The 13,137-nt window shown below is 37.1% G+C and overlaps 1 protein-coding gene across 1 annotated transcript in view; it reads left to right on the top strand.

Moving 5' to 3' along the window:
* SYNE1 (spectrin repeat containing nuclear envelope protein 1) overlaps positions 1–13,137 on the top strand; it is a 284,134-nt gene that overhangs the window by 249,660 nt on the left and 21,337 nt on the right. The window contains 3 exon segments of the mRNA XM_056488586.1: positions 4,581–4,743; positions 8,409–8,596; positions 10,243–10,393. Of these exon segments, the coding sequence (XP_056344561.1) occupies positions 4,581–4,743; positions 8,409–8,596; positions 10,243–10,393 (502 nt within the window).

Raw genomic sequence — 13,137 nt, 5'->3', positions numbered from 1 at the left:
CAGAGGACAGCAATGTGGATTCAGACCTCCCAGACTGTAACTGTGATATCACAAGGCAGGCAGCTATTTTTGTTTGCTTTTGATTGATACTGTTCTTTCTGAAGTCTTGGCTTGTTGGGAAACTAACTGAAATATTGATATGTAGAAATCAGTGCTGTAACTAGAAATCACTGTTTTCTGCTCAGTTGAAAAACAGTTGACAGTGATAACAGCATACTTTGTTTTACAGCTAGTACTTTTGGATCCTGGAATAATTTTTTCATAGTGATGGAGACTTAGAACTAGTAAGATTTCTTGGCTGTCTGAGAGAAACTGTGGACTGAACTTACTGCTGTTTTCAAATAAGAGAGCATGTACACACATGAGAATAAACAGAATGTGTCTGTCTGCTTCATGTTTGTGTCATCAAAGGGGCATGGCTACAAGCAAAAGGCAGAGAAGGAAAGAAGCTGTAAAGAAAATATTTCAGACTTAACTTATCAAAGCATGTCTGTCCTGTTCAAATTAACAGCTATTTTGTAACTGCATGTAATACTGGAACTCAGCCTAAAACATCTTGGATTTTTGATTCAGCTTCTCTTTTCTCTTTTCTTATTATCTTTTCTAGAAATTTAGCTGTTGTTCAGAATTCTAGAAATTCAGTCTTTGAAAGAGCAAACTGATTGAAGTAGCAAATATAACAGGCTTTACTGGTGTGTTACTATACAGTAATACTGTACTTTGGAAAATAAATACGTTTTAATCATAAAAAGATTACTTTTCAAAGCTCATTTTAATAGTGCAACATTTTTCACTCTTTCAGAATATTTCTTTAAACTTTGTCTACTGTGCCAAGTAGATACTTTTTTAAAAACACTTCTTCTGCTTTCTGGTGTCTACTGTACAGACTTAGCCAACATGCTCTCACTTGAGTTTTTTCATGTTGCTTTTAAAGTTTAATATTAGTAGGCAGCTGTCTGAATGACTAATGCAGTAGTTATGACTTCTATATGATGCATTTTTCTGTACTTACAGGGTTGTTCCTGTTTAGATTTGAGTGGAATCTAAGATTTTCTTCTTTAGGACTAGTTGAATTAAATATATTTGTGCTTAATTTTAGCTCCTCGTTGTTTTCCCACTGTCTTTGCCCAATTTAGAATAATAGACATTATTAATAGGCAATCTAAAATTATTGCTTTTTTGGAGTAATTGAGGCACATTAATTAGAACATGGAAATATAAATATCATAAGCCCATTCAAATAGTTATATGATTTTTTATCACTAAACCATGAAAAACAATTGAATTCTGCTGCATTTTCCTTTCTGAGAATTTAAGTATTTGTAAAATGTAACAAGACTGGAGTGTGTGTGTTTATGAAAAGCAACCTTCAAACCAACTGTGTCATGGCTCCAACCCTTTGATTTCAGTGCACAATTTTTATTATCAAGGAGAAAAGTCATCTCAAGTCTTTTGCAGTAACATGTGCAGTTAGTGCAGTTACTGTGCTGCCTAGTGCTGCAACAAAAGCATGAAATGATTATTTGGATTATTAACATTTTAAACATAATCTTGCAAGTGAAATCTCAAAACATCAAAATTACACTTTGCCAGGGATCCCACATACCTAATTTAGAATTTGACCTTTGTCTCTTAAGCAGAGTTTTTAGAGCATAGGCAACTTTGCTTTCTGAAATTCAGAAGGAAAGCTCTCAGACATTTTGGAGCATCTATTATTTGATTCTGGATATGTTTTCAGTGTACCTGGAGGCACAGCACTGTACTGCAATTCAGTCAAAAAAAAATAATCTCAGCAGACTCAAATAAGCACTTTTTATTTGTTATGTTTGTACCATGGGCAAGGAGCCTGTTATGTTAAACTCAGTACAAAAAAAAAGAACAATGATAAGGGTAGATGTACTGAGAAGACAGGAAGGAAGCTGTAGAGTTTGGGTTTGGTTGGAGTGTTCTTTTAGTATGTCATGCTGTTTTTCTTTCTCTCTCTGAAGTAACTTAGATCATGTGACTGAAAATAGTGGTAGTTGGCCCAGACAATTTCTTTTGCTCTGGCAGGGATGAACTCCTGTGCAGTTCGTGTGAGGCAGGGGGCACTTTCTAAATGATGGACCCTTTATAGTTGTTGCAGGCAAAATGTAGATGAAATCCAGCACAGAGATTAGAGTGCCACACAATTGCAAACAAAAATATCCTGATCCACAGCTTGGTCTTGCAGATGATCAAGTGACATTGCTTCTCCACAGGGCTGACATGACTCAGTGTTCCCTTTCCCACTCCAGCAGGTCTGCAAAAGATCAGTAGCATAGAGCCTTGAAAATGTAAGCAGAGAATGGGCAGGATTTCACTCCTTTTAAATAAGGTCAGAGATTGAAAAGCTGTATGTGACTTGCAGAAGGGTGATAAGCAGCCTTCTTGGTCACCCTATGGGCAAGTTTCAATTGGTTCAAATGCACAATACATTGTATGTAGAGCCATAGGTGGCAGGGAGATGGTGCCCTCAGTGGGTGTTCTACCATCTCCCCAAGCCTAAAAACATAGCTGTGTTATGAGATAGCCTCATGATGAGGACTGAGGCAATCTTTCAGCATAATTGTATTGACTTCAGTCACATCATAGACAAATTTCATGGGATACTACTGGATACCAGGGAAAAAGCAGCCTTGAAGCCTTGCCTTTTTCAGCCTTCACAAGGATCAGAAATTATAACAATGATTCTGCACCTGCAGGGTGCATGAGAGCTGTGTGAATGCCTCGTGATATTTTGCAGAAGACATGTTTTCAAAGAGGTGTTGCCTTCTTGGAGCAATGAGTCTTTTCTATTTTGTTTCTCACATACTACCCTATATAAAGTGTAGTGTTTCTTTAAATAAAGCTCTCTTCTCTTTTGCTTCTCCATTGCATGAGGAACTATGGTGCATTATCCTTTTCACTGCTTCCTCTAGCCTAAAATGCAACAGAGAGATTTTCAGGTAGCCCAGATTTTTTTCCAGTTACTGGGGGGCGTGTTTTTACAGTTCAAAACCCTATAGCTGTTGGACATGAGACTTTGGCAAGGAAGCTGTATTTGAACTGTTCTTAAGGTTTTTTAGCAATATAAACCACAGTTTAACCATCTGTAAGCTAAAGAGAAGACTATGAAGAGAAGAAAATTGTAAAGATTTTAACCTTTATTTTTTTCTAAGATGACATTAGTGTCTCTGTGGTTCTCTTAATGGTTAGCTGCAACCACTGCTTTTAATGTGGAAATTCTTGATAAATTTGCTGGTTAGTATAATGAGAAAAAAAAGTGAATTGCTTAATTTGAATTATAGGATAGTCAGGTGGCATTTTGTTTCTTTAACAGATCTGGCAGTCTTGTCTTTTGCAACCCAATTTAGTCAATCTGTTCCAAACTGCACTCATCTTTTAAACTTTTCTGGTATTGAAGCACTGAAGTAGAAGAGCAATAGGAGCATAAGAGGGTACATTACTCAAGATTGGTTTTGGTACCACAGAAGCAGGGAAAAAGAAAGAGCTTAGAAAAAAATTGACAGTCTACTAATAATCTATGTTATGAAACATGGGGGTAAGAAGGAGAGAATTACTGAAGGACAATTTTGCAGTTGAAGCAGATTGGACGAAAAATCAGTGAGATAGGATGAAAGTTTACTTGAATTTATTCACTCTCTAAGCTTAATGCGCTCTTGTTTAAAAAAAAAAACAAACAAAAAACCAAAAAAAAAACCAACAACAAAAAACCACAAACAGAAATCTATTTAGTTTTTCCTGGTCAGGATTCCCAGAAAAATACTAGTTAGAAATCACTATGCTGTTCAACTCCAGTTTCATTTGTTTAAACTTGAAATAGTCTAATAACACCAACTTAAAGCAACCCTTGGGATTCAAGAATTCTTCCCAGGTTCTGAGCCAGACTTCTTGCTCTGAAACTTATTTATTCAAGGACAAGCCTTCACCCTGGAACAGGTTGCCCAAAGAGGTTGCCCAGATGGTGTCCCATCCCAAGTAATGTTCAAGGTCAGGCTGGATGGGGCTCTGAACACGCTGATCTAGTTGAAGATGTCCTTGATCATTGCAGAGCAGGTGGACTAGACTTTTAAACATCTCTTCCAACCCAAATCTTCTGTGTTACTAATTTCAGCATTCTCATGGGTGTGAAAAGGGCCTGTTCACTCAGAGCACTCTCCCACCCCTATATGGCTATGGGTGATACTTGTAGTCTAAGAACAACAGAAGTGGTTCTTGTACACTAAGAACAGTTGTCATCTATGAGTCAAATACACAGCTAAATTACTTAGATTGTTTTGGGGGGGTTGATGTGTGGGGGGTGTAAATTCATTAAACAAACAAAAAAAAAATCAAAAACCCAGAAGCTTTGAAAATGTTGAAATGTTGTGTGGCATTAGTAAGAACACAATTTTTCTTAACCAGCAGCTATGAACATATAATATATTTCTGTTACATAATAAAGGAAGACTTTACAGCAGAACTTGCCATCTAAGTTTCTCTGAAAACTTCCTGAAATGCATGCTGTGAAAATTTATTTTCAGGGTGTACTTAATACTGCCATTTCTTTTTCTTTACAGGGTAAAGAAGTTGAAGGAAACCCTTGTTGCAGTGCAGCAGCTGGATAAAAACATGAGTAGCCTGAGATCTTGGCTTGCCCACATTGAGTCAGAGCTGTCCAAACCTATCGTCTATGAAACCTGTGACTCAGAGGAGATACAAAGGAAGCTAAATGAACAGCAGGTAAAATACAACACACTTACCAGGTGAACAGTGACATGGGGAGAGCCAAACTAGAGTGTCCTTGGGCTGCCCATACCCAGTTCAGTTGAGAGGGCATGAGGCAAAATGCTTAAAAATCAAGGCAAGTGGTACTTACTGTGTCACTTATAGAGCCTTCTGCTGGCCTTGACATCGAATCCTCCAGGAGCTGATTGACATTTCCAAGAAAGGTAAGGCACCAAGAGATGTAACCTGAACGAGTTATTGCAATTGTTTTCCTTTGGGGCTTGTGGTTTTTGTTTGTTTGAATTGTCTGTTCCCAGAGGCAAAACTGACACCTATTAGATCTTGCAAATTTTGCAGATGCTTGAAAATTACTGTTTTTAGCAACCTTTCTAACTCAGTTTTATTTTGCAGCTTGTTTTGAGAGTCACTTTGCACGCAAAGATGCATGAGCTATACATGTGAAGTTAAAATTGATTGGTTTATACTACACAAAGCCTTTATGCAGTGCTTGATTAAAATATGTAGAAAAATGTGAAGTCTGCCAGTTTTTGGCATTGAAACTAATGTTACTTTTAAGATGATTTACTGTATTTTCTCCTTCCTGTTACACTTCACTGCCCAGTGTAGTTTTACCTAGAGGCACATTGCTGGAGAGAACTGTTGTCCTTTGTGTTCCTGTTGGTGATTTATCGGCAAAAATACCTTTCTGTTGCCCACAGGAGATGAGTTAGATGTTTTCCTGAGTCCTTTCTCCAGAGGAGAAAGAAGTGCGTGGGAAGAGGATATTTTGTGGATAATTTATGAAAAGTACAAATGGGCATTTTTCTCCTTAAAGCTGAAGGTAGAACTGAGAGCCAAGAACTCCCTCAGAGATTTTGCCAGCTCCTCAACTGATTTGTTACATCTCTGTTGAGAATTAATTATTAATATTTTATATGTAATTTACATAGGGATAATAATTTATAACCTAGAAGCATTGCCAATGAATGGTATTTCTGAGACAATAAAGTGCTGGGAAGGGCTAAACATTGCTATCATCAAAGTAGACAGTTGAGATTATTTACTAGAATCCCTTTTCAGATATCCCATAGTTTGTTACAACCACTTCTTAGGGGATTTGTTTTGGGCACAGAGACCGGTATATCTCTGCCTTCCACTGCTTCATTGTGGTGACAGCAAGCATTGGCTAAATTTGAACTCTAAAAGGGAGAAATGGAGGTGAATCTTACCATGGGATGATGCTGTATTTGGAAACACAGTGATGATTTGATATGATAATGACATGGTTATAATAGTAACAGCTTTTAAAACCCACCCTCTTTCAATGCATGGCAACCAGTATTTTTATTAGTTGGAGGCTATATCATTATCCACCACACCTCAGAAGGCTACCTTCTCAAATACTTTGTTCCTTGTCTCTTAGTTAGTGACTTTGTCTTCTTTTTCATGTTTGATCTTCCACTGAGGTCGTGTTATCTTCCCAGTTGATCATATGCAAAACTAGGTTAAAGATGTTACGTGGTGAAAGAGGAGGGACAAATTCCGTTTATGAAACTCCATTAACTACTTCTCAGCATCTGCTTCAGCCAAGCATCAGCTTTGCAGATTGCTGGTCTCTAGTGAAATTAAAATTGCAGATGAATCTGGATATTCTGGGGGAAGATAGGGTAATTTCAATGCATTATTTTCCTATGATAATGGACTTCATTTAAAGGATTCCTTGTTTGTTTATTTTCTCAGTCTCCTACCTTTTGAAATGTGAAAAAATGGTGTTTGCTTCTGGGCAAATAAAGTTTAAAAAAGAGGTTGTACATGGGTGACAGCAGTGCATAAAAGTGACACTCCTTTGTGAACTAACCCAAAAGCTTAATGTTCTCTAATAAACATAATAAATTTGAAAATCTGGGAAATAAATATTAGACTATGGAGAAGAAATATTCTAGACATTGCTTGTGGAGACATTCTGTAGGTGAATAAAAAAAAGTGTAATTCTTAGGATTGCTCAGGAGCCATGGTTCTCACTACTGCTTTATTCCAAAACATTAGAAAGGATATAGTGTTACAGTGTTACCTCAAGTCTCATAGATGTCTAGAGTGTGTGTTTCATAACGTATGACATCTGATTATACTACCCACCCTTCTACAATATTTCAGGACAGATAGGAAGAATAGTAAGTATTTTGACATCACAATTAAAGTATTTTTCAGGCGAGTGAAGTGAGAGGGCTGTTGCTGAGGAGGAAAAGATTGTGATTTTCCACTCGATGTTCTCAAGTAGACTTTTTACAAAATAACTTTCTGGTTGAGAAGATGAGCTAGATTACTTCATGAAGTGAAACCCCAGTTATTGCAAACAACCAAAAAAAAAAAAAAAAAAAAAAAAAGGGCTGATATAGGTCCACCTTGCTCTAATTCAAATTTCCTGAGTTTTTAAATTTGACATTCAGGTCTCATTTCCTGCTGGAAGACATTTCATGTCATGTTGCTAGCTGTAAGAAAAGTTCCTCTAATTAGACCTTAAATATGTGTAGACACAGTGTACTGACACTGTATTTCCCTTTGCATGCCATTGTTGACTTCAGTAGCAAAATTACAGAGTAGTTTATCTTTAGTCATCCTCAATCTACCACATTCTCCTATGTAAACCTCTACATCTCTAATCGTCCTATTGGTTCCTTTCTTCATCTGAATCAGAATTGAACCTAGTAGTCTGGATTCGAGATGCAATATAACACTTTTTGATGTAGTTACATTAGTATTTCTTTGTCACAATTGGAATTAGGTTGTCTTGGCTTAGTTATTGTCCATACAATTTTTGCATCTAATAATCTGATGATTTATTACAAATGTAGACAAAAGTCAAGCAGAGCAATTTCTCCTCATTGCGCCGATCCAACAGCAACAGCCAATTACTTTTGTGGTTTGTCTCAACTTGAATCTGGAAATCAAAACTAAGGTGAAATATCAATTGTAGAGGAAACATTGTCATCAGTGTAGAACAAACCATTAAAACCAAGAAACCATCAGGAAAAATAATAATGATCACATATAATAAGTGCTAAGACAGTGTGAGTGCTTTTTTTTTAGTTGTCTGGAATTTTTGTTTTCCATATCCAGTGAAAATACTATAGAACTGGAAATGAAGAAGGAAAAATCTCTTACACGTGCACTGTTCAACATGTGTTGCTGCCAATCTCCATGTCAAACTTGCCACTTTGGAGCTGTCTCACCTGGGGAGTAGCGTGTTCATGGAGGGCCCCTCTGCCAAACCCTTGCAGTACATAAGAATGTATTTCCTTGTCACACTTCTCTTACTAACTTGTGCTTTACATTCTCTGTGATAATGGGAAAGGGTGAGAATAATTCTTCCATTTACTGGTGATGTTGATTAAATGTGTGTGAAAGATGCTCAGCTGAGCATGCAGAGCTCTGGCAGTTTGTCCCAGTTAATGGTTTGGTGTTTGTAGTCCCTGGGAGAGCTGTGCATGCTGCCAGGTTCTCCTGGCCTCATTGATAACATTGCATCACCACTTGTGTAGATGCACTCTCTTAATTGATATCCCTGGATGTTTTTTTCTGTTTGCAAGCTTCTTTCTTTTTTTAAATAAGTGGAAGATAAATACATTTGCATGGATGCATGTTTTGCAATTTCTCTTAAGAACTGATCTCTTCACCTGCAGGAGCTCCAGAGGGACATAGAGAAGCACAGCACTGGCGTGGCATCTGTTCTCAATCTGTGTGAGGTACTTCTTCATGACTGTGATGCCTGTGCCACAGAGGCAGAGTGTGACTCTATCCAGCAGGCTACACGTAATCTGGACAGAAGGTGGAGAAATATTTGTGCAATGTCAATGGAAAGGCGACTTAAGTAAGTCTAAAACACCTACAGATTAGTATTTCCTTCCACAGGCAGAAATACAGAATGGGATGTATATTGAATGGTTGTAGTACTGAATAAAAAGGTGTAAAGTTCAGAAAAAGCTCATACACTGAGTAGAAGCCAATAGCTGCTACGTCTCTATTAAAAAATGAAATTTTGGGTTGTGCATGCCTTTATACGAAGTACAGATAACAATAATCAAATTTTGCTCACAGGTCCTTCAACAGAATGATATATTATTTCCCATGCTTCATAGATATGATGAGAAAGAAACTAGAGAAATTTTAGATTATAGCAATGACTCAAAGAGATTTAGAAAACATAACCTAAAAGGGAAGTTTTGACACTTAAATTTATGCAAGAATTACTGAGATTGGTGGAAAACTAGGTATTGAGTGGATGGAATGTTATTCCAAGTAATAGGGTTTATATGTAGCTGGTGTTCCTCAGCAGTTTCTCTTATGTCTGATTTTGTTAATTTGGAAGAATTTTAGGACTGAGACTTACAGAGAATTTCTTCACCTGTCCACCTTAGCTGTGCTGAGCAAGTGAGGGCCACAGTATCCAGGATTCTGGCTGTGGTCTGGGTGATTGCACATGCTTAGACCATCATATCCAGAAGACTCATTGTTTTCTATTACCACACAGGATAGTTTGGTGATTTCAACAGCAATAATGGTGTAGGTTAATGATGTGGGGCAATGCTATGTACTATGCGCTGACTTAGTAATGAGAAATAATTATAGATTAAAGTCCTGTATTTTCTTTAACTTCTTAAGTTATGAAGCTTATTTCTGTCATGTTTATACAGTCATATAAAAAACTCTAGGAAGAATTTGATGTTTCAAAATGCTGAATTGAACTTTTTGTGATCTTCCATTTTGTGGAATATTCTTAATGTATTTAGTGAAGTTTTTTGTTTAGTTTATGCAATTTTATTTATTGCTTTTATGTTTGAATCTATATCCATAGATTTATATCTCTAAGTAATTTTATCCTATTGCCATGGAAATTCTTGAATTGTATATATCTATAAGTTCTGTTTTATAAGTTCTACTTAAAACTACATGTATAAGTTCTATCTTCAGCATAGTCTATTTTGAATATACTTGGACTTTCATAACTTTGTGTTCAACACATCAATTCAGAACTATTTTAAGTTAATGTGGAACTATGTATGGAACTCTATCTCATTTTCTTAGAATGTACACATTATGCTTTAGTGGATTTGTACTGGAAAGTTAAATGAGCTATCAGTATTTAGGATCTTTATTGTACTCAAAACAGTTATTTGTATAAAGAGCAGCTTTACTAATGTCCCTGGCACTGCATTTCAGAAGTTATTTAGTGTGTGCTCAGCTTTTTAGAGTTTCTATTACAAACTCAAACTTTTTTTTATACTGATTCCAAAATTAGATGCATTAAAAAAGAATGCCTTCATCTTATTCTAGCTCAGTCTGGAATGAGCCAGCCTTCCCTGTGGTCTGTTTATCAGTCTGGCTGGCTGAGTTAGATTATTAGTCAGTTACTGTCTGGTGGAGTGCTAGTTTGCTGTTGCAGATGACAGGTTAGAGTTCTGTAGGTCAACTGGCTGTCAGTCCAAGCATTCTCTGATTTTCCGTTATCTGTTGCAGAATTGAAGAGACCTGGCGGCTATGGCAAAAATTTTTGGATGACTACTCTAGATTTGAAGAGTGGCTAAAAGCCTCTGAGAGGACAGCTGCTTTCCCAAGCTCCTCTGGTGTGCTTTATACTGTTGCTAAGGAAGAACTGAAGAAATTTGAGGTGATTTATAGTGGTTGAAATTCAATATCTACTGATCACATTGCAGCAGCCAGCTGCTGTTCTTGCTTCCCATAACCAAGTTACAGAAGAAATGCTGTATTAATAAAGTGAAGTTGATGATTTTGTAGCTGTCTTCAGTGGCAGGTTCCTAAGATAAAAAGACAGTGGAAGGTGGCAACTGGAAGTGCCTCGACTGTTTGTTCACCAAAGCTAGATTCCTCACCTTCTCTTTTATTTCTGCAACTTTTAAACACATCCAGTCAGTCGGTGTTCCAGAGCCTTGCTAAATCTCCCTTCACCAAGTGCATCTTCAGATGCATGCTGCATGTTCCAGTTTTGCTTTGATTTTATCCCTCCTCTTCTTTCCATAACTTCCTGAAGCTAGCTCTCTGAAGTCTCTCGTATGGTGCAGAATATTCCCCATTAAATTCATGTTCATGCAAATATTGTTATTTGTCCACATGGTGTCTCCTGTGACTTAAAAAAGTTAAACATGCTTCAAGACTGACAAGCTGTCATTTTGGGGCTTGTGCTTAGGGGCTTGTTATATGACTGTTGTGTCCACTGCAATGTGAGGGCTTGTCTGATAGTTACAAGGGATTGTAAACCTGTGTGTAAAGCATGTGTGCATATCGCTGGTGAGCCACAGAGGAAAACCTTTTGCTTGGATTCATATTAGCAAAAATTATGTCAAAATGGGAGGGAAGAAAGAGAACAAATTATTTTGGCAATTCCGTGAACAGTCAGGCACTGTAAAGTATTTGCTGTGAAGAAGAAATGTAAATTTTAAACAATGTCTGAGAGCAGTTGATTCGTTTTGGTTTAACAGGTAAATCAAAAACATAAACTGTGAAGTGCTGTGTTCTATAATTGAAATTCACATTTAGGAATGTACTGGCCAGGTTTTGTTTTTAGACAGACTTCATTATGCCAGACTTCATTATGGCCAGGTAGATTGCCATAGTATAGAAATATAGTATATTTGCTTCCTGGACACAAACCCTCTGCCTCAGACCTCTTTCCCATTGTCCCTTTATGTGGACTTATTTTGTAAGTCTCTGTATGAGAAGCCGTACCACGAGTATATTGACTCTTTGATTTTTGCAGCTGAATTTTGCCTGAAGTCTGTTTTATTGAACCTCACCTGCAGTGGTGATTTTTCCTCTGCAGCAGACTTGCGCATTTTTTGCTGTCTGTAGAGTGTCAGCAGGACCAAGATGCAAAGAGAGCAGTGTAGCCTTTTCAAAAGCCTCCTTTCCCAGTAGTTTGGTTCTTTCTCTTTTTTCCTTCTTTTTTTTTTTTTTTTTTCTTTTTTTTTTTTTTCCTCCTGAACACCTTTGATTTCTTTGCCTACCAAATACAGGAAGGCAATGTGGTATTCAAATCCAGTGGCATTCAGCAGCTTTACTGTGAATTCAGTATGAAGTCAGTCACTTACAATTACTAACAGAAGCAGGTTTCTGCTTTAACTAGGTATTTTTTCTAATTTTATTTTCTTCTCCATATCAGCATTTTAATTAAAAAAACCAACAACACATAACAAAAAGAGCTCATCAGATCATATAGGAACCTTTCAGTTCTTGACCACAGAGGTCAGAGATGGCTCTCACTGACTTCACTGTACAAGAACAAACTCCTTCCTCTCCAGTAGTTTATGGAGAAATGAAAAGCAGTAACAGGAAGGAATGCAACAAATTAATTATTGTGTAGCTGAGATAAAAAAATGGAAGGCAAATAAACAGCTGTTGTTTTGCTGGAGCAGGCTTGGTAACAGGTGAAACAGCAACTGAACACTTTTAGATTTCATGATCCTCATAAATACAGTCAGAATTGTGCCTCCAGTATAGGAATACTTGAGCAATTTTAAATTAATTCAGTTCTACTGATCATTTCACCCTAGCTGCAAGTGCATTTCCTACTTTTTGGTTGTGTCCTACCTAATTTGATGGCCATTCAGTGGAGAGAATAATTATGTTGAGAAGACTCTACAGAATTTTATCTTTTTTCCAACCAGTTCCTTTGCTTTCTTCTCTGGTGCTTATCTCATTTTCAGCTTTGAATGGTACAGTATGAAGTGTGTATCTTTTTATGTAGAAAATTCATATGTTTAATTAAAATTTCTCTCCAGAAGTATATTACCTCTCCCAGTTCTACAGCCCCTCCTAAGGGAGGTGTCTAGTTTTGGAAAGGACTGTTTTATTGCATTGTGAGGAATATCAGACAGCAAGTTTGTAGAACTCTAGTGGGATCCAAACCCTATCTGTATTCAAAAGAGAGCTGGTGTAATCTTGGTTTTAGCTCTTCCTTTGCTTGCTTTTCTATTTGGGTGGTGTGACAAGATAAAAACGAGTAGATTTTTGAAAAAATATTCTGGTAGTGGTGGTGGTGGTGATAGTAGTAGTAGTAGTAGTAGTAATTCAGTTATTCCTTTACAAAGTGCTTCCTCCAAGCTTCATGGTTGCTAGTCACAACATAAAAGCCGTGGGCTCAGTCACTTGTGCACCTCAGGTGCATCTGTGTGGCACTTGTAACAGCAGAGCAAGCACCAAAAGTACATGGTGCAAGTATTTCCCCACACATAAGTTGGCATGGATATTAGTGACATTTTCTTTTCTGTGAATATTTTAAGACAAAACTTACTTGCACAACAGCATGCTAAATATAAAGAGATATCTCATTTAGTATCATGTTTCAGAATAAACAATTGCTCAAATCTCTTCAATGTTTGCATTTCAGCAAATTCA

This window comes from Oenanthe melanoleuca, chromosome 3 (genome assembly GCF_029582105.1).
Source record: "Oenanthe melanoleuca isolate GR-GAL-2019-014 chromosome 3, OMel1.0, whole genome shotgun sequence".
NCBI lineage: Eukaryota > Metazoa > Chordata > Aves > Passeriformes > Muscicapidae > Oenanthe > Oenanthe melanoleuca.
The sequence above is the reverse complement of the archived record's forward strand: the minus strand, read 5'-3'. Positions and strand labels throughout refer to the sequence as shown.